The following is a 20690-nucleotide window of genomic DNA, read 5'->3' as shown; positions in this document are numbered from 1 at the left end:
CCCCGACCCCCACCCTTGGGGGTGGTCCCTGCACCCCAGACCCCCACCGTGGGGGGTCCCTGCACCCCCGGGCCCCCCGTTCCCCCACCATGGGGGGTCCCTGCACCTCCGGTTCCCCACCGTGGGGGGTCCCTGCACCGCAGACCCCCACCATGGGGGGTCCCTGCACCCCCGGTTCCCCACCGTGGGGGGTCCCTGCACCCCGGACCCCGGTTCCCCCACCATGGGGGTCCCTGCACCCCCGGTTCCCCACCGTGGGGGTCCCTGCACCGCAGACCCCCACCATGGGGGTCCCTGCACCCCGGTTCCCCACCGTGGGGGTCCCTGCACCCCCGGATCCCCGGTTCTCCCACCATGGGGGGTTCCTGCACCCCCGGTTTTCCACCGGGGGGTCCCTGCAACCCCGACCCCTACCCTTGGGGGTCCCTGCACCCCCGGACCCCCGGTTCCCCACCGTGGGGGATCCCTGCACCGCAGACCCCCACCATGGGGGGTCCCTGCACCCCCGGTTCTCCACCATGGCGGGTCCCTGCACCCCCGGTTCCCCCACCGTGGGGGGTTCCTGCACCGCAGACCCCCACCATGGGGGTCCCTGCACCCCGGTTCCCCACCGTGGGGGGTCCCTGCACCCCCGGTTCCCCCACCATGGGGGGTTCCTGCACCCCCCGACCCTCACCGTGGGGGGTCCCTGCACCGCAGACCCCCACCATGGGGGGTCCCTGCACCCCCGGTTCTCCACCGGGGGGGGTCCCTGCACCCCCGGACCCCCGGTTCCCCACCGTGGGGGGTCCCTGCACCGCCGGTTCCCCCACCGTGGGGGGGTCCCTGCACGGCAGACCCCCACCATGGGGGGGTCCCTGCACCCCCGGTTCTCCACCATGGGGGGTCCCTGCACCCCCGGTTCCCCACCGTGGGGGTCCCTGCACCCCGGACCCCGGTTCTCCACCGTGGGGGGTCCCTGCACCCCCGGTTCCCCACCGTGGGGGGTCCCTGCACCGCAGACCCCCACCATGGGGGGGGTCCCTGCACCCCCGGTTCTCCACCATGGGGGGTCCCTGCACCCCCGGTTCCCCACCGTGGGGGGGTCCCTGCACCCCCGGTTCCCCCACCATGGGGGGTTCCTGCACCCCCCGACCCTCACCGTGGGGGGTCCCTGCACCGCAGACCCCCACCATGGGGGGTCCCTGCACCCCCGGTTCCCCACCGTGGGGGGGTCCCTGCACCCCCGGACCCCCGGTTCCCCACCGTGGGGGATCCCTGCACCGCAGACCCCCACCATGGGGGGTCCCTGCACCCCCGGTTCTCCACCGGGGGGGGTCCCTGCACCCCCGGTTCCCCCACCGTGGGGGGGTCCCTGCACCCCCGGTTCCCCCACCGTGGGGGGTCCCTGCACCCCCGTTCCTCCCGTGGGGGGGTCCCAGCAGCCGCGGCTCCCGCAGCCGCCGGCCCAGCGCGGTGCGGCGGGGCGGGCCGGGGCGGGGCGGCGGGGCCCGGGCCGGGGCGGGCCGGTGGCCGGGCCCGGAGCTGCCCCGCCCGCAGCCGCAGGCGCAGCGCCCGGGGGGGGAACCGGCGGCGGCGGCGGCGATAGGAGCGGCCCGGAGCGGCCCGGAGCCTCCGCCCCGCCATGGAGGAGCGAGCGGCGGGCAGGAAGGACCCGGACGGCGCTTACGGTACCGGGGCCGGGCACCCCCCCCCTCCCCGGGGCTCCCCCCGGCTCCCCATCCCCGGGGCCGGGCCCGCTGGGGGTCCCCGCACCCCCCCCCCAGCCTGCCCGGGGTCCCCCGGGGGCGTGGGGGCCTCAGGGGTGTGGTGCCGGGAGACCCCCGGGGTTTGGGGACCCCCCCCGGTTTTGGGACCACCGGGCTTGGGGACCCCCAGGGTTTGGGGACTCCCAGATTTTGGGCACCCGCAGGGTTTGGGGGACCCCCGGGCTTGGGAACCACCAGGTTTGGGGACCCTCAGGGTTTCGGGACCCCCCAGGCTTGGGGACCCCCCGGTTTTGGGACCACCGGGCTTGGGGACCCCCAGGGTTTGGGGACTCCCAGATTTTGGGCACCCGCAGGGTTTGGGGGACCCCCGGGCTTGGGAACCACCAGGTTTGGGGACCCTCAGGGTTTCAGGACCCCCCAGGCTTGGGGACCCCCCGGTTTTGGGACCACCGGGCTTGGGGACCCCCAGGGTCTGGGACCCCCGGGATTGGGGACTCCCAGATTTTGGGCACCCGCAGGGTTTTGGGGACCCCCAGGCTTGGGGACCCCCGGGCTTGGGAACCACCAGGTTTGGGGACCCTCAGGGTTTCGGGACCCCCCAGGCTCGGGGACCCCCCCGGTTTTGCGACTACCAGGCTTGGGGACCCCCATGTTTGGGGACCCCGGGTTTGGGGACCCCCTGTCCCAGCCCCTTGGACCCCCCACCCTAAGCAGAGGCCCTGCCCTGCCTGGGGGTCCCAGCACCCCCCTGCCCGCAGCGCATGGGGGGGCCGGCTGGGGCTGGGGGGGCCGCACGGCTCCGGGCAGTGCCGGGGCGCTGGGAGCATCCCTCGGCTCCGGCTCGCCTTGGCAAGCGCCGGTGCCGGACCCTCCCCGGCTCCGTGCCGGGGCAGCCGGCGAGGGGACGGTCGCCACCATGGGGTGCGGGAGGCCCCGGGGGGGGGCTCCTGGTGGCCCCCGAGCCCGGGGGGCTGCTCCGGCCCCGGCGAGGGGGTTGCAGAGGAGGGGGATGCTGGAGCCGCCACCGTGCCCCCTTCCCGGTGGGACCGCGGCCCAGCCGGCCACCGGATCCCCCTCAGATGTGGGGACATGGGGGGACGCCGCGTCCCCACCGGTTTTCCCGGGCGGGGGGTCCGCCCAGCCCTCCCCAGCCTCGGCTTTTGTTCCCGAGCCGCTTCGGCGGGTGTAAATCCCGGCTGCCCTGACATCACCGGCAGCCTATGAGCGCCGGCAGCGATGCCGGCGTGCCGCCTGGCCTCGACCCTCCGAACCGCGGCCGTGCTGGGCGGCAGCGCGCTATTCCTGACCGCGAGCCGGCACGTCTGCCCGGTTATTTATTTATCGCCTAAATATAACCCTGGGGTGGGGATGGGAAGCTCGGCATCACCGGGAGCGGGGGCATCGGCACCAGCGTTGCCGACCTCGTGCCCTTTGCCTGTTGAAACCGGTGACTCTCGCCACCCGCCCGTGCGTGTTCCCAACCTTTGCCCCGTGCCGGGTTTGCCAGGCCCAGACCGAGCCCCCGCCCCGGTGCCGGTGACCACCGTGCCACGTCGGTGGTTGCCTGGCCCCACGGCGGTTTGTGGAAAGCCAGCGCTGCGGCCGGTGTTTTTGCAAGGCCGGAAAAGCAGCTGGACGCAGAGGGTCGCGGTGAAACGTCTGCGCTTTAAAGCCGTGTTTACGCACCGGAGGATGGTTTTTGGTGTGTTTAACGAGAGGCGGGCAACGGCACGCCCAGGGCGGCGCGTACGGCCAGGGCCACGGCGCAGGGGCTGCCGTGCGTCTGCTGCGGGCCGGGGGCCGAGGCGTGAGCGCTCACCGGCATGGGGGGCCAGGGGGACTACTATGGCAAGCACGGTAAGGCTTTGGCACCCGCTCGCCGTGGCCGGAGCGGCGGGGGTCCCGTAGGGGCTGCCGGGGTGCGGTGCTCCGTGGGGCTTGGCAGCCCGGCCGTGGGTCGTGGGCACCGCCGGCAGCCCGGCTGTGGGTCGGGGGCACCGCCGGCAGCCGCCCACCGCGACGCGGGGCGGAGGAAGTTAACCTCGAGCCGATAAAGGAGGAAAAAACAAACCCAAAAGAGGAGGGAAAGGGGAAAAAAAAACCCAACAAGGAAAGGCAAACCAAAACCAAAAGCGGCCGCGTTTTGGCCGCCTTGCTCTTCCCCTAGGTGTGGGGGGCCGGGGGGCCGCGGTGCCGGGGGGCCGCCCTCACCGCGCACCGGCATAACCAGCGCAACGGCGTCGCTGGCGCCAGCGGTTAATGCTTAACGCCTGGGACGCGCGGGTTCCCACGGTGGCGGTTCGTTACCATGGCCGGCGTCACCGTCACTGCCGGAGCCGGCTGTCCCGGCCCTGGGGGTTTTTTTGGGGGGGTTCCTGGGGTTCAGTCGTTCCTCGCTGTCCCCCCCGGCCTGCAGCAGTGACCCCCCCGCCGCACCGGCGTTTTGGGGTGCAGGTTCGTGGAAAGGGCCGGGCGACTCGGGGTGGGGACTCGGCTGCTCGGTGGCGATTAGGGAGCAGCCGGGGCCGGCAGTGGGGAGCAAGCGCCCGGAGCCCCCCAAAAACACCCTGGAGCAAATGGGTGCCCAGCACGGGGCTGCTCCGAGCCCCCCCAAATGCACCCCGAAACTGATGTGTCCCTAGCATGGGGCTGCTCTGAGCCCCCACAAATGCCCCCCAAAACTGATGTGTCCCTGCCACGGGGCTGCTCCGAGCCCCCCCAAATGCACCCCGAAACTGACGTGTCCCCAGCACGGGGCTGCTCCAAGCCCCCCAAAATGCTCCCCAAAACTGATATGTCCCTGCCATGGGGCTACTCTGAGCCCCCCCAAAATGCACCCCAAAACCGATATGTCCCTGCAATGGGGTTCCTCTGAGGCCCCCCAAAGGGCACCCCAAAACTGATGTGTCCCCAGCACGGGGCTGCAATGAGCCCCCCCAAAATGCTCCCTAAAACGGATGTGTTCCTGCCATGGGGCTGCTCTGAGCCCCCCAAAGGGCACCCCAAAACTGATGTGTCCCCAGCACAGGGCTGCTCCAAGCCCCCCCAAAATGCACCCCAAAACTGACGTGTCTCCAGCACAGGGCTGCAATGAGCCCCCCCCAAATGCACCCCAAAACCGATATGTCCCTGCAATGGGGTTCCTCTGAGCCCCCCAAATGCACCCCAAAACGGATATGTCCCCAGCACGGGGCCGCTCCGAGCCCCCCAAATGCACCCCAAAGCAGCCGCGTCCCCCGCACCGGGCTGCTCCCACGGCTGTGCCGGGGCCTGGCGCTGGCGCTGCCTGCCCTGGCTGAATTCCCACCCTAAAAATAAAGAGGGGACAAGGATCGTGCCGTGCCCGAGGCGGGTCCCTCCGCCAGCCCCAACGCCGGCTGCCCGCGCCGCTCCGGCCGTGCCGCGGCTCTGCGGGACCCGCAACCCCCTGGGACCCCCCCGGCGTCGCTGCTCCCAGCCCCGCTCTGCCTCCGTGGCTCTTCGGCGCTTCCGAGGGATTTCGGGTATCTCGGGCAGACTCCCGGGAGCGGCAGGGAAGCATTTTTGGTGAAAACGGGTTTTCCAAGGGAATAATTGTTTCCACGCTTGGAACGCGGAGGCGCGGACGGAGGGAAATGGCAGCTGGAGATTATTTTCCTCCCGATTCTGCCTATCCCGAGGCTTTTGGTTAAAGCGTTACGCTCCCTCTGCTTCTCTTTCTGCGTGCGGTGGGGAGAGGAGGATGAGGAGCCCCTTCCTCCCATCCCAGCCATCCCCCCAACTGTTTTTCCGTTCCTTCTTCCTCCCCGCAGGCACGCCGCAGAAATATGACCCGACTTTCAAAGGTCCCATCTACGACAGGTAAGAGAAGCCCCTCGAGCGGCGCCGGTTTCGGCGGTGCCGTGGCCCGTCTGGCGTCCCCAACGTTCCTCTTCCCGCTGGCAGGGGCTGCACGGACATCATCTGCTGCGTCCTGCTGGTCATCGCCATCGTGGGCTACGTGGTGGTGGGCATCGTGGGTACGTACCGGCACCGGCTCGGTGTCCGTGCCGGCAAAACCTCGTGCCGAGGGGTATCGCGTCCTCCTGCTCATCCGGATGGGGACGGGAGGGTCCCCGCGGGGGGTCTCGTGAGCGGCGGGGCGGGGGGGGGAATAAAGGAGCGAGGGCTGTGGGGGTAACCACCGCCACGTTCTTCTGCCTCCCCCCTCAGCCTGGACCCACGGGGACCCCCGGAAGGTGATCTACCCGACCGACAGTCGCGGGCAGTTCTGCGGGCAGCAGGGAACCCCCAACGAGTACGTGTCCCGGCTCGTGGCCATCGCTCCCGGCATCGCCGGAGAGACCGGTGATAGCCTTGGGGTGTGGGGATGGGCAGCTCGCCCTGCCGGTGCTGCCTGCTCTCCTCTGGCTGCGGCGAGTGGCACAGACCCTGCCCGCTCCCGGGAGGCGCAGAAAAGCATCGCAGCAGCTTGCAGCTCCTGGTTTTGGGGGGCGGCGGGGTTTTTTGGGGCCCTCCATGCCGCGCGGTCCCCCTTCCGCTGGGCGCAGGGATGCGGGTGCTTCCCATCGCCTCTCCCGGGGCAGGCGGTTCCCCCAACTGGGCTTTTTTTTTTTTTTTTTTGCTTGGTTTGTTTTGCAGGAAGAAACCTTTCCTCTTTTACTTCGACATCGTGAAGTGTGCCAGCCCGCTGGTGCTGCTGGAGTTTCAGTGCCCGACCACGCAGGTATCGCTCCCGGCCCCGCGGTGCTGTGCCGGGCACGGTTCCCCACCGCTTTGCTCCTCCTCGGGAAAGCTCCGGCGTGCGGCATTGCCGCGGACGGGGGCTCACGCCTTCACATGCAGCTCTCCCGTGTCCTCTTGTCCCATCCAGATCTGCGTCAGCAAATGCCCGGACCGGTACCTGACGTACCTGGGCGCCTACAGCTCCCGCACGCCTGGCGAGCTGGAGTACTACCAGCAATTCTGCCTCCCCGAGTTCAAAAACCTGCAGAAGGTGGGTTGCAGGGAGCGCGGTGTCGGCATTCCCCCCAGCCCCGGCGACGCCAGCGTTCCCCGGCGCGGTAATTCCTGCCCGAAGCGTTAACGTCCAGCTCGTCTGTCCCCATCCAGGCTCCCATCGAGGTGCTGAAGGACAAGGAGTGCCCGGCCATGGTCATCCCCAGCACCCCACGTACGTCCGGAGGGCTAACGAGCTGCGATGAGCTGATTAACGAGCCCGCTCGCTTCCATCGCGGTCGGGGGGGAAGCGGCTGCTTTGCGGGCTGGCTGTCGGGATTTTTTGGGGGGGTTGGAGGCTCCTGTTTGGGGTTTCTGGGGATCCAGCGTAGGTTGGTGACCACGGGGAGGGGGTTTGGGCTCCTTTCCCCCGGGGGGTTGGACGAGAGCAGCTGCGGTTTGCAACGCTGAGTTTCCCCCTCCTCTCGCCCAGTGGCGCGGCGATGCTTCCCGGCCATCCGGGCCAAGAAGGGCGTCATCATGGTCGGCAACGAGACCACCTACGACGATGGCCGCGGGCGCCGGAGGAACGTCACCGAGCTGCTGGAAGGGGCCAAGTGAGTCCCCACAGCCTTCGCGCCGGGCAGCACCACGGTTTGCCGGTCGCTTCGTCTTTGCCGGGGCGATCCCGAGAGCGAGCGCTTGCGGTGATAACAGCGATATGGCGGATACGCGACCGTACCCGGGGGAGCCTCTTAATGAGCTGCTTCGTTATTGCTGCTTCACCCGGCAGAGAAACGTTTGGTTTCCTCTGCCGGCACTTCTGCACCGCGTTTGTTTACCGATTTCTATCGTGGAAGAGCCTTGAAAGCCCCAGCACGGAGCCCTGGTCCTGTGTTTGGAAGAAATCCTGCACCAAAACCCATCTTCTGTGTTTTAAACGGGAGCTGGAAGGGGGGACCAAGGGGAAGCAGCGGGGTCAGCTTGAAGGAAAACAGTGCCAGGAAATCAGCCTCGGTCTTGTTGAATTTTCTTGTTTTCAGGGAGTCTGGCAGAGGGCCGTTTGGCGGGGGAGGACAAGGGGCCATTGAGGCAGCCCGAGTCCAGGCAGCAGGCGCCAGGCTGATGCTCCTCCGCTTCTTTCCCCCGGCTTCCGCTTCATTTGTGTTTTATTTTTGTATTCCAGAAAAGCAAACGTGGTCCTGGAAACCAGACAACTGGCCATGAAGATCTTTGAAGATTACACGGTTTCCTGGTACTGGATAATAATGTGAGCAGGGGCCAAGCTACGCGTTACGGCCGTCCCGTCCTGCGGGCAGCTGGATCGGAGTCCGCCGAGGGCCGATGCTCAAAGCTGGGGCAAAACTCACGAATTACCAACATTTTATTTTATTTTTTTTTCCCCTGGCCTTTGCATAATTCCCATTCAAACAAAACGAGAGAGGGTGGAGGGTGCTTCGGAGCAACGTTACTCGGGCCCTGCTCACGCTCCGTCCCCTCCTCCATCAACGATTCCCATTTTTAAGGCTGCCCCACCGTTAAAGCTTGAGAAAGGAGAGAGGACAAGCTGACCGATGGAGGAAAGCGGTGGGGAGGGGCTGGCATCGCCTGGTTTTTGACGCGTTGCTGCCTTCCTCCCGCAGAGGCCTCGTGATCGCGATGGTGGCTAGCTTCATCTTCATCGTCCTGCTCCGCTTCCTGGCTGGGATCATGGTCTGGGTGATGATCGTGATGGTGATCCTGGTGCTGGGCTACGGTGAGCGAGTGGTCAGGAGCTTCTCCCTGCTTTCCCCGCTTTCCTTTCCCTATCTTAAGTGGGATTTGCATGAAGAAAGTTCATGCAGCGTCCTTCCAGGTGTCTTCTACCTGAACATCGGCATCGGTGGGGTTGAGCAGAGGCTGCTGGCATCTCCGTCTCCACTTTTTGGTGCTAATATGTCAATTTTCTGCTTTTCACCGCAGGAATCTTCCACTGTTACATGGAATATGCAAAACTAAAAGGGGAAGCGGGTTCTGACGTCTCCCTGAAGGACCTGGGATTTCAGACAGACCTACGCGTCTACCTCCACCTGCGGCAGACGTGGCTGGCGTTCAGTGAGTCTCCGTCCTCCTCGGGATGCGGGATGGGACACGGGGGATGCGCTCCAGCCCCGGTCCCTTTGAGGGACAGGGCTTGGGAAGGGGAGAACATGGAGGTTTGGGATCTTCTCTGCCTCTTCGTGGGCCTTTGCAAAGGGTTGAGCTAAGGAGGGTGGCTTTGCTTGATGCCACCTCTGCCATGGGACCGAGCTTACGGACAGGGCTGCTTTCCCACGTGAGCCGCGGTGCTGGACGTCCCCTGAAGAGCGTTCGGTGCCGCGACGGATCTGCTTGGGAAGGCACGGGTGGATGGTGGCCATCGGGCACTGTCCGTTGCCCTCGCGCTACCCGGGGCTCCCCTTCTCCTCCCAGTGATCATCCTGTGCATCGTGGAGGTGGTGATCATACTGCTGCTCATCTTCCTCCGCAAGAGGATCCTCATTGCCATCGCGCTCATCAAGGAGGCCAGCAGGTCCGGGTGTCCCCCGTCCCCAGGCAGAGGTGGCCGTTGTCACCCGTCGCGGTGGGAGGACTTGGGGACAGCTGGGCTCCGGCAGCCGAGGTCCTCCCATCTCCGCGAGGATTTTAACTGGGTTTTAACCATCTTCTTGGCAGGGCTATTGGTCACATCATGATGTCGCTGCTGTTCCCGTTGTGCACCTTCTTCCTGCTGTGTCTCTGCATTGCCTACTGGGCCAGCACCGCTGTGTATCCTTTCCTCTTCCTCTTCCCTGCGCCTCTGCTCCCGGGGAAGGAAGCTGCTCAGAAATCAAAGGTCTTCCAGGGCGCTGAACATCTTACAGGATTAGTGACACATCCGTTTGCAAAACTGCCAGCCTAAGTCTCTAAGTTTCACTTAAAAGAAAACCTAATGTAGAAAAGCGATTGCAGGAGGCTGGGGAGAGCAAACCTGGGTTAGGATTCGGGTCTGGGGTTTGCAAAAATCACGTCTCCTTAGCCGTTGCTCTGCAGTTTCCTCTCCACCTCCAATGAGGCGGTCTATAAGGTGTTTAACGAGACTGCGTGCCAGTTTTCCGGGCAGACCTGCAAACCGGAGGTGAGGACTCATATGAATGCTATGCTTAATCTGTCAGAGATAAGATTGTTTATTCTGTGAAAAATATTCTGGTGGCTATTTGAGCCTGCAAGCTCTTCCAAGTGAAATTCTGCCTTTCCGAACTCGTTTCTGTCATGTCGTTATTTTTCTTCAAGCTGTTGCGTGTACAAAGCTGACTTTTTGGTCTGAGCAAGCGCTACCAGGCGAAAAATTAAGCAGGATTCATGTCTTCTGAAAGTCGAGATTGCTTTGGGTTGACCGAACGGTGCTGTCGATCCGCCCTGCGGCACGTCTCCAGCCGCCGCAGTGCGTGAGCATCTGCTGTCCTCTCTAGACCTTCAACACGACCAACGTCACCAAGCTGTGCCCCGACGCCCAGTGCCTCTTCGCATTCTATGGGGGCGAGACGGCGTACCACAAGTATCTCATCGTCCTCCAGTTCTTCAACGTCTTCATGTTCTTCTGGCTCGCCAACTTCGTGATCGCGCTGGGCCAGGTGACGCTGGCGGGGGCCTTCGCGTCATACTACTGGGCCTTCAAGAAACCCGATGACATGCCCGCCTTCCCCCTCTTCTCTGCCTTCGGCCGTGCGCTCCGGTACGTCCCTCTCAAGGAGGGCTTGTGAGCTTCTTGAGGTTGTCCCCTTCTAATCGGAGTGATCTTTCCCAGGTACCACACCGGCTCGCTCGCCTTCGGCTCTCTGATCCTCGCCATCGTCCAAGTCATCAGGGTCACTCTGGAGTATCTGGACCACAGGTTAAAAGGTACCGAAGCTGGAATGGCAAATGAGTAGACGAAGGAGGTTGGCTTCTTCTGAGTTCCTTGGTGCCAGAGCTCGTGGCTAACATCCGGGGGAATCATTTCAGTTTTTTGGTAGAGAATTGAGATTTTCCTTTTAGGATCCTGTAGTCTTCTCTTCCTCCAAGAGACATTTCACGGGGCGGGAGCTGAGGGATGCGCCGCGGCTGCCGGGCTAAGTCAACCGGTGCTGGGTCTCTGTATGGGTGCCAGGGAAGTCTGTGTCTGGCTGTATGACTCTATTGATCGTGAAATGTCAACAGCGAGCAGAAGCGTGGGTAGAGCACGCGAGGCTCGTCCCGCTGTCTGCAGCAGTATCGGCCTGCCCGGGAGGCTGAAAACAGAGCGTAGGGGGAGAGGCTGTGACAGGGCAGCGGGAGGTCTCCTTAGGGACCTTGAAGTTGCTTCTGTAAGAGAAGGCGTCTCTCGGTTTGGCTGCTCATCCTCTCCCGTGGCGTTCCTCCAGCTGCAGATAATAAGTTTGCCAAGTTCCTCCTGAGCTGCCTGAAGTGCTGCTTCTGGTGCCTGGAAAAATTCATCAAATTCCTCAACAGAAACGCATACATCATGGTAAGAGTCTCCCAGCGTTAATGCCCAAAGGGTCGTGGCTGGTGAGGATGTCTCCACACTCTTGGAGATTTCTTTGGCTGGCTGTTGAGAACCGTGTGCCCCGATGTCACGGGAAAACAAAGCTTTTTTGGCATTTCCCAGCCGTTTCGCTGGAAAGCCGTGACCTCAGCCGTGTCGCTTTGACTTTGGGAGGGACCTTCTCAGAGACACCGGGGTGGGGGGATTCAGCTCTCGGTGTCCGCGATGCCTGACCTGTCAGCGGATGAAGAAGCGCTTCCAGGGTGGGATTTATCAGAGTTTTAGTCAAAGATGGGATTAATTGCACCCTCTTCTTAGTGGTGAATTCAGCGCGGTTCCGTTTCTCTCTTCTCTGCCCCTTTTTTCCGGGACCCCCTCTAGATTGCCGTCTACGGCACCAACTTCTGCACCTCCGCCAGGAACGCGTTCTTCCTGCTGATGAGGAACATCATCAGGTGAGATCCTGGTGGGTGCAAGGGCTCTGCTCTCAACAGCAGACTCGGTTATTTCCAAGTCCTCCTCGCTGCCAAAGATCAACCCTGACCCGCCTGCCTTGTTTTCAGGCTTTCACGGCGGTTTATGCCATGTTTGCAACGCGTGTGCACGTTGGCCGCCTCCTCCCATGCTTCCTCCTGAATTCGGGGTGGGGAGCGGATGCGGATGCTCATCTCTCTCTTGTTTCCAGGGTGGCTGTTTTAGATAAAGTCACGGATTTCCTCTTCTTCCTTGGTAAACTCCTCATCGTGGGAAGCGTTGGTAAGTGCTGGGGACTGGAAGTTTCTCCTCGGGGTGTTTGGCTGCTGTAGGCTTTCATAGCCGGTTACGCCTTCCCAAAACCTCCACTTTCTTCACTCCTCCCATGAAACCGTTCCTTTCCGTCCCATTTTACATCTTCCCTGCACCCATTTGCTGCCTTTCTTCTGCCCTGCATCCCACAGCAATTTCCATCGTTTGCTTTTCCAGGAATCCTTGCCTTCTTTTTCTTCACCCACCGGATAAAGCTGGTCCAAGACACAGCACCGCCCCTGAATTACTACTGGGTCCCTATTCTGGTGAGCCGCTTTCTCGTCTTTTGGTGAATTTAGAAGTGATGGAAGGAGATCCTTAACACAAATGCCTTAAAAACACCCCTCTGCTCACTGCTTCTGAAGGACCTTCTTTGTTGAAGGTGTTTTCTCCATCCCCGTTGAAATAAGCCCTTTGTTTCGGCCAGCCACGAAGAGGCGTCTCGCCCTTCCCGTGCTGCCCAGATTGGCCTCCGTCCACCGTCGTCGCTGAAGCCTTTTGTCCTGAATCGGGCTGGTCTGAACAGTCCTGCCCTGTTCGCTTCTCCTCCTTCCCCCGGGGAATTTGGGATTCAGCAGGCTTCCTCCTCCCAGCCAAGGGACCGGGGCTTTGCGCTCTTTGCAGATGCCAGGTCGCGGCGTGACCACACAATTTCTCTTTCAGACGGTGATCGTGGGCTCCTACCTCATCGCCCACGGGTTCTTCAGTGTGTACGGCATGTGCGTGGACACCCTCTTCCTCTGCTTCTGTAAGTGTCTACCTTGGAGGGTCCGTCTCCCGCTGGGCAGGAGTTTGTGGTAGCAAAACCTCCCTCCCTTTGGGGGGAATGCCAGAGTCGTCCAGATTTGGGGTTTGCTCCAAATTCCCGTGGCCTCTCTGTGTGGTTTTCTCCCACTTTTTCCTCTACCGACTCCCACCTGCGTTCTTACCAGCACCTGCTTTCCCCCTGCCTGCTCACAGCAGAAACCCACAGCCTGTCCTTGGGTCTTCTGCGGTCTCTCTTGGTCTTTCTGTTTTGGTGCTTTGCTCTTGGGGAACCTAACTGCAACTAACTTCAATTTCCCTTTTTTTTTTTCTTTTCTCTTTTTTTCCCCCCTCATGTCTCTCTCTACATGTTCTCCGACCTTCATCTCTGCCCTGCCTCTCCCCGGCTCTTCTGCTATTTTTCACTCTTCCCCATCACGGCCGCTTCTTCCTGGGGTTGCGAAAAGGTGAAGATCTGGAGAGGAACGATGGATCTCCCGAGAGGCCTTACTACATGTCCCCTGAGCTGAGTGAGATCCTGCTGAAGGGAAACCTAGAGCCTTCCAAAAGCGCCGATAGCCAAGGCTAGGGGCTGGCCCCGGGAGGAAGGCTGCGTGCCCGGCGGGGCCGCAGGATGCTCTCGGCCCCCCAGCCCAAGCAGCGTTCTCCTAAGCCCGCGCCTGGCAGCCGCGGTGCAAATCTTTCCCCTGGATGTCCTTCAAAGCCTTGAGGGTAGAGGGGGTGCCGATTCCTCAGTGCCCGATGCTGTATCAAATCTGCCTTCCTGCCCAATAATGAATATTCTTGTATGGAGAGAACGAACCTAGAGTGTCACCTAGAGTTAATCTGGGGTCCCAAGTGTCCGGTAGCACCCGGTGAGGAGCGCTCTGCTCCAGTGAGTGGCTGGGAACCGGCTGGACGTGCACGAGTGCCCATGTATAGTTGTGTTTCACGTTGAAGCGGAGATCTTTGTTCCTCACCGCCAGCTGTGAAAAGGATGAGAGCTGCTCTGCTTGCAGGAGGTATCTCGTGTTGCAGGACGGTGGTTTGTGGGACGGGCTGAGTGGGTTCGACGGCCTGAAAACTGGTCTCTCCGCGCTTTCCTCTTTGTTCTGCCCCCAGCAAAGCGCAACCAGCCTCTTTCCTCGCCCACTCTTTCTATGCAAAACCGGGTTGGCGCACTTAAAAAGATTTCTTCATGAGATTGCAGATCTTTCGCTTTTAAGTCTGTTGCATCAGCAGCGCCTTCGTCACAAAACAGAGCTCGCCCTTTTCGCAGCCGAAAACACCGTTTCCTCGTGCTGTCAGTTTAGGGAAGCCAAAAAGAGCCGTTGCCGGTTGCAAGCCATTAAAACTCAGAGGGCTTTTACTCGCAGCATCCCTCGTTTAAAATGGTTTCTCTTGCTGGTTGGAGAGAGGTTTAATCGCTGCAGGGAGGTGCTGGCTCGTCCTGGGAGCTGCCTGATGGGCTCTGCTGTTTCCCCCGAGGTGGCTGAGTTGATGGTTCTGCCTGGTCCAGGCTCCTACGGGGCGGAGGAGCTGGAGGGCTGTAACGACTTTCCACGCTATCGCAGAGCGTAGGTGGAGGCGCTTGCCAAGGGCGGACAGACCTGCAGGCTGAGGTGGCTGTGGGAGGGAAGACGGAGCCTGCGTGGAAGGCGAGTCCCCAAGGCGGCTCCGGCAACTCTGAATTGCCGAGGGTCCATCAGGGGAAGCTGATGTCCAGAGCAGCGGTGTGAGCGTCCCTGACGGGCTGGAAGGCTCCGGGGAAGGAGTGCGTTGCGCTGGCGGGTGTTACACCGGGGATGTATTGCGGCATCTCTACGGCTCGAGAAATCAGACCAGTAAAAATCAGAAGTTTGACTGGGAGGCAGCTGGTGAGGGTTACAGCCCCTAAAGAAATGGCAGCCAAACACAGGCTGGATCCGTGCCTCGTTTTCTCCTCTTGATAGTCCCGAAATGATCAAGATTTTAAAAAATGCCATGCTGGCGGCACACAGCCCGGGTAGTCGCAGCCAGATCTCCTATGACAATCCTCACGCAGACAGAGCGTCCCGTCTTTTGAGTCGTGCCCTCTTAGGACAAAGCCGTAGTGTTAACGCTTGTGTTTTCATCACAGAGAAATATTCAAATCCCTCTCAAAATATCCCAAGGCGCTTTCACTCGACTCTGAAGCTGGTGCTTTGTGGGTTTGTTTGGTTTTGGGTGGTGGTTTTTGTTTTTTTTTTTTTTGGTGGCTGTGATTTTTCCTACCACTTCTTGTTGGCGCAGCTGCTTTGCTTTGAACGGGAAGAGGCCAAGCAGCGTGTTCGGTGCTGGGAATACACCTAATGATTATGTATGCATGGCGTGTTGACAAGGGCGCCAAGCGAATACTGAGCGAAATTGCTTTGCGCTCGCGTCATGAGCCGTTTCGGCTGCACAAAGAGCAGGGAGAGCCGTGCTGCCTGGCTCCTTAGAGGAGGGGAACCGTGCTCCCAGCCAGCAGAGCTCGAGGTTGCGGAGGAGATCTCTTTTCCTACAACACTGTTAAACTTTCCCACCGCCCCCCCTGAAAAAAAATCCCACCCAAACCTCTGGTTTCTTCTAAATAATAGCAGCCTGTTTCCAGAGCACAGTGCTCCCCGTAACATGGGAGAGGTGCGACCGCGGTGGTTTGTACAGCTGGGGGCATTTAGCTGTGACACAGGGAGAAAACACCCCCTGCCCGCGATGAGCCGAAAGACTTTTACTCCTCTCAAAGATAATTATTAGACGAGCAGGACAACTGCTCCTCTAGCATCGCTCTGCCTTTAGGCTCCTTGCTGCATCTGCTGTGACTCCTGCCACGCCAACCTCTGTGTCTGTCCCCCCCAACTGCCGCGCGGGGGTTTTCTCTTTGCAGTGGAAGACCTGGAGCGTAACGACGGTTCGGCCGAAAAGCCTTACTTTATGTCGCCCAACCTGAAAAAGCTCCTGAAGAAGACGAACAAAGGTCAGCCGGACGCCTAGAGCCTGCCCTCGTCCTTTCCGCGCCTCCTCTTCCCGCTTCGGGAGCAGAGCTGCAGGATAACGCCCGGCGCTCGGCATCGTTTGTCCCACGTGGAAATCTCGTTAACGAACCTGAACCGCTGTCTCCTTGACCCCTGCGGCGGGCAAGCAGCAGAAGGGGGGGGTTCGCTAAAGAGAGGAATGGGTTATCGTTAATGGTTCAACCTTAAATCGTCAGGGCTGCTAAACGAAGACCGCTCTAGCGTGTCTGCTTCTGCAGAACTCGTCCCAGCTAACGTCCCGTTGGTCCCCAGCCAGCTCAGACACTGAGCTGGGGAGTTGCCTGGCCGAATCCTGCCAGCGCAGGTGCTGATAAAAGCAGCGGGGAAATGTCTCTGACATGGGGTAAAGTTCCATCTTCCGGGGTGTCGACCGACACCAAAATGAGTTTAATTGGATTTAGTAATTTTATTTTATACCGGTAAAAAAGATGATGTTACCTTCGGGTCAGCTGTGTTCGGCCGTCCCTCAGCGCTGGGGTAAATCCAGGCGGAGCGACCAGCGAACAAGCTGATGGGGTTGAGCAGCTCCTCGACTTGGTTTTTCTTTGCAGCCCCTCCCAAAATATTTTATTGCAGTTGTTGATTCCTACCCAGAGAGCTGAAACATGCTGAAATCGCCTTGCTTCTCTTGCCACCTTTTGGAGACGCCTCAGGGCCCGGCTTTGGGGTTGCACTGAGCACCTTTAGACAACAAATCCATTTAGGAAAATGCCGATTAGTGTTCTCATAGCCACGTGCGAAGGGTGAGGGTGGAGGGAAGTGAGGGGTTAACGAGCAGGACTTGGGCGTTAAGCACCATCCTGAACCGGGGCTTTGTGTTGGGATACGGACGCTCTGTACAGTTATTGCATCTTTCTAGGACAGACGGCTTCTCCCAGTTCCTCCCCCCAAAAATCCTGCATTATGTATTTAAAAAAAAATAATAATGTACCGCAAAGCCTTCCCTAACTGTCGAACAAAATGCTTGGCCTGCGTGACGAATTTAGGAAGACCCCACCTGCGGGCATGGGAAAGGAGTAATGTATATATCTCTTTTTTTTTAGGTTAGTATTAGGTAATTTTGAGCAAACCAAATGACAAACAACAGGTTGCCTTACATCCTTAGATGCCACGGTGTCGCCTGGACTTGGAGCTGACCGCTGTTTCTAATGGGAAGGTGCAGAGCTTTGGCAGCTCCTGTCAGGAGAAAAAGGGGAGGTTTTTGAGAAATAGATTAAAGGAGGTTAAATATCACTAAAAGACAACTATTAAAATTAAAATTTAACAAAATTAAAACACCTCCTCTGATACACGCAGCTGCTGAAGCGTCCTCCGAGCGACAGGAGGCTCGCCCGGGTATAGTCAGCCCCACAAACTGCACTTTTGTTGTGGTTTAATTTGTTTAGAAATAAAAGCACCGAGGCTTTGGTGACAACTTCAGCAGCTCCCAAAGCACGGGGGGCCAGCGGCAGCAGGAGGCTTGGGGGGCACGCGCCTCTCCCTGCCTTAAAAGCGCAAACCCTCTTGATGGCAAACGTTTGCTTAGCCACGCTTAATTTGTGCTGAAGGATATATTTTGCTTCTTTTATACGTATCTCTTGGTAATCTTTAGATCCCGGTTGTATTTTTGTAAGATACAAGGAATGTTTTCTATCTGAATTATGAAATGGTTTGGGGGTTTTGTATATTTTGCTTTTACTAGTTGTTTCGGTTCTGTAGCCGTTACTTCGATCTCTTCCAGTACTATTTTTGTGATGGATTTTGAAATACCTACCTGGCAGCACGCTGAGACGTAACTGCCCTGGCCCAGGGCGGCGCAGCACCGCTGCCGTCTCCCGAAGGCGATCGCAGGCGTAGATCTACGCGTGCTGGAATCAAACGCCATCGTTTCTTGACGCCTTTTTCCTCGCATCTCAATGCAGCCGATCCAATGCTCGGGGGGGGGGGGAGAGCTAAAAAGAAAAGGCGAAGGTAAAGCTAAAAAGAAAAAGTAAAGGTAAAGCTAAAAAGGTGAAGGTGAAAAAGCTAAAAGGGAAAGGGAAAGGTAAAAAGAAAAGGGAAAGCTAAAAGGAAAAGGGAAAGGGAAAGCTAAAAAGAAAAGGTAAAGCTGAAAAGAAAGGGGAAAGGGAAAACTAAGAAGAGGAGAATCCTCTCAGTTTGGGATAGGGGGTAAGTGGGGATAATTAAGGGAATAATTAAGGGAATATATTCAGTTTACAGCTATACTAGCACCTACGAGAAAATATTTTCCACAGCCTGATGCTGGTCCTGAATGATTTGAATTTTTTTCCTCTCCCATCCTTGTGTAGGTTTTGAGGTGGTTTCTTTTATTTCCTGTTTGAAATTTTTGCGTAGCGGGTAAGTTTACTCTTGCTGCTCGACTTTAGCTGTTCTCTTTTTATATCAAGGCGCTTTGGTTGTGGAAACGCTGTCCGAAATAGCAGAGGACCATCAGTAACTCGATTTATTTGCATAAACAGCCGATATACAGTAGCGATTTTGAGGTCTGGAAATACAAACATTGAAACAGAGAATTAATTTAGTGAAATGCGTTCTTTGGGCCGTGGGGCTGGCTCTGCTGCATTCTGTGAACTCAGTATTTGAGGAGCAGAAGTCGAGATTCCTATTTCCAATAAGGCGAAGCAGCAGCCGGCTTTTCAAAGCTGAAAACTACACGCGCTGCGCTTGCCGAGAGCTTCGGAAAGCAGAGAGGCAAATCTTCCAGTAAATGAGGGGGTTTTGGAAAGAATCAGTCACTCAGGCGAGGGCAGCTGTCCGGTGGGATTTTAGTGTCCAGAAAAGCTTCACTCCGCGACTTGGGTTATTTATTCTGCAAGCGTGGACCGATCCGTGCACTTGGAGCACGTCTCCCGTGTAAAGCTGTGTATTTAAGGGCATTAATTTGTCTGTCTTGAGGAATAATCGTGCTCCTTTTGGTATTGAGATGCAACTTCTGTCCCTATAAACTGCGCATGCTCCGAATCGTTCCCTGAATCAGGCCAGGGCAAGTAAAAAAAAAACAAACCTCAAAAAATTGCTAAAAACTGCAGGGCTGATGTTCTACAAAAAAAAATTCCTTCTTTTTTAACGTATTTCTGAGGCATTAACTACTCCTACTATGCACTGGGGCTCCTATGCAAGGACGTACCTCCGGCGGGAGCGTCCACGTGCGTTCCCGATGTCGTGTGCGACGGTTCCATCGATGTCAGCGTTGCAACCACAAATAAAAGTGCCTGTTTGGACCTCGCTTCCGCCGCGCGCCTCCTTCTGACCTCACGGGGCTCCGACGTCAGGGCAAAGCCTTCACCCAATTTTCTGCCGCCCTTCGGAGAGGGGTTGGGGGTGGAGGGGACCTCTGGGGAGCCGCTGGTCCAACCGCGCTCGTTAGTTCCTCTTTGTTGTGGCTTCTGCTCTTCTCTACGGTGTTTTTCTGCCCGGCGGCGCACAACATCTGGAGAAAGAGCAGAGCGTGGCGGCGCATGTGACGGATACAGCTGGCTTTCGCCCCAAAAATGGGCCGTTACAGCTTGCTTCGAGGCACACCTGGACGCTCCGCTTCCTATTTTCAGAGTTTGGGGCTTCACCGACTTGGGGTTTTTGACTAAATACAAAGTATTGTCAAGCAAGCCTTGACCCACAGAAGACAGCGATCTCCGGCAGAGGTTTAATAGTTTTTTTTTTAAGGAGCAGGCGTTCATTTGGACGCTTACAATCATTTAAGTTCGTACTCGAGTTCAACAAAAGACGTCTTTGAGATTGCTCCCCTTCTACGTTACAGCGGGAGAAGGAGCCCACGGACTCATCCCGCACCCCAAAGCTCTCGGGAGCGTGACGCCAGGTTAATTAGTACGTGGCGAGGTGGTTCATCTCTTCCCCGTCCCTCCGGCTGCCAAGACCATCAGTGCTCTAACGAGTTACGCCAGGAGACGCGGCCACGGCCGGGTGGCACCCTCTGCCGCCACGCCAACACATCGCAGGCAGCAGCTCCATGGAAGGTGACAGACACCCATCGGTGTCCCCTGTGCCAGGGGCCTACAGGACTCGTGCCCTGCTACGGATCAACCCTGAATCGCAGCCACTCGCGTCTTTCCGTGGGGGACAGCGGGCTCTTGGCCAAACCCTGCTCTTGGCTGGCCCAGGCTTCACGCCCCCGGGGCCGAGCTGTTGGCGGGCCCTTCTCCGGGGGCACGCACCAGTCCCGTCCCGAAGGGCTCACCTCCACGGCAGGCAGCCGGCCCACGGCCTCCTCCTCCTCCTCGGCCTCAGGGCCCCGAGGGTGGGCACCCCCGCGCTTGGCCCCTCAGGGGGTGCCCTCCCCTGCACCCCAGGACCCTTTGTGCCCCACATTCTCCTCAGGCCGCTGGTCCCCTCAGGCCACCAGCCCCCATAGGCCACTGGTCCCCACAGGCCACCGGCCCCCCCAGGCCTGTGGTCCCCTCAGGCCACCAGCCCCCACAGGCCACCGGTGCCCTCAGGCCGCTGGTCCCCTCAGGCCTGTGGTCTCCACAGGCTACTGGTCCCCTCAAGCTGCTGGTCCCCACAAACCACCAGCCCCCTCAGGCTGCTGGTCCCCTCAGGCCACCAGCTCCCACAGGCCACTGGTCCCCTCAGGCTGGTCCCCTCAGGCCTGTGGTCCCCACAGGCCACTGGTCTCCTCAGGCCACCAGCCCCCACAGGCCAGTGATCTCCACAGGCCAGTGGTCCCCTCAGGCCACCGGCCCCCACAGGCCGCCCCGCCCCGCCCCGTCCCCCCGGGCTGTGCCGGCCCCGCTCCCGGGGGACCCCGCTCCCGCCCCGGCCGGGGGACGACGACGGGGTGGGGGCGGGGTGGGACGGCCCCGGCCGGCCCCGCCCCCTCCCCCCGCGCCTGCGCAGCGCCTCCCACCGCAGGGCCCACCCACTACGTCACCCTCCCGCCCGCCTCGCCCATTGGCTCCCACTGCCGCGCTCCACGTGACTCCCTAGGTTCCCCCCTCCCCCCGCGCGCCCCCCACCCCTCGC

At 60.0% G+C, this 20690-nt stretch overlaps 1 protein-coding gene and 1 long non-coding RNA gene across 4 annotated transcripts; one reads left to right on the top strand and one right to left on the bottom strand.

Moving 5' to 3' along the window:
• Positions 1-1509: 1509 nt before the first annotated feature.
• SLC44A2 (solute carrier family 44 member 2 (CTL2 blood group)) lies at positions 1510-18931 on the top strand. Of its 2 annotated transcripts, XR_012039954.1 has the most exons (23): positions 1510-1670; positions 5501-5549; positions 5634-5707; positions 5901-5985; positions 6330-6414; positions 6562-6684; positions 6801-6861; positions 7120-7243; positions 7813-7896; positions 8270-8382; positions 8589-8720; positions 9078-9177; positions 9321-9413; positions 9678-9762; positions 10097-10359; positions 10432-10526; positions 11027-11130; positions 11530-11603; positions 11834-11904; positions 12112-12200; positions 12598-12682; positions 13146-13700; positions 15563-18931. XR_012039954.1 is itself a non-coding variant. In XM_072848538.1 (22 exons), exons 1-22 carry the CDS (start codon positions 1625-1627, stop codon positions 15667-15669), a joined length of 2142 nt encoding a protein of 713 aa, XP_072704639.1. In that variant the 5' UTR covers positions 1511-1624; the 3' UTR covers positions 15670-18931. The 2 variants fall into 2 exon arrangements, 1 of the variants encoding a protein (XP_072704639.1); XM_072848538.1 differs by lacking the exon at positions 13146-13700 and having other exon boundaries at positions 1511-1670.
• Positions 15108-20520, bottom strand: LOC140645227 (uncharacterized). 2 transcript variants are annotated; one of them, XR_012039956.1, is made up of 4 exons: positions 17464-20520; positions 16808-16886; positions 16149-16391; positions 15108-15837 (listed from the first exon to the last, which is right to left on the bottom strand). It is a non-coding gene; the product is annotated as an uncharacterized lncRNA (long non-coding RNA). The 2 variants fall into 2 exon arrangements; XR_012039957.1 differs by lacking the exon at positions 15108-15837 and having other exon boundaries at positions 16251-16391; positions 17464-18195; positions 18838-20520.
• Positions 20521-20690: the final 170 nt, after the last annotated feature.

Source organism: Ciconia boyciana, chromosome 31 (genome assembly GCF_034638445.1).
Source record: "Ciconia boyciana chromosome 31, ASM3463844v1, whole genome shotgun sequence".
Classification (NCBI taxonomy): Eukaryota; Metazoa; Chordata; class Aves; order Ciconiiformes; family Ciconiidae; genus Ciconia; species Ciconia boyciana.
Note: the sequence above shows the minus strand (reverse complement) of the source record. Positions and strands in the feature narration are given on the sequence as shown.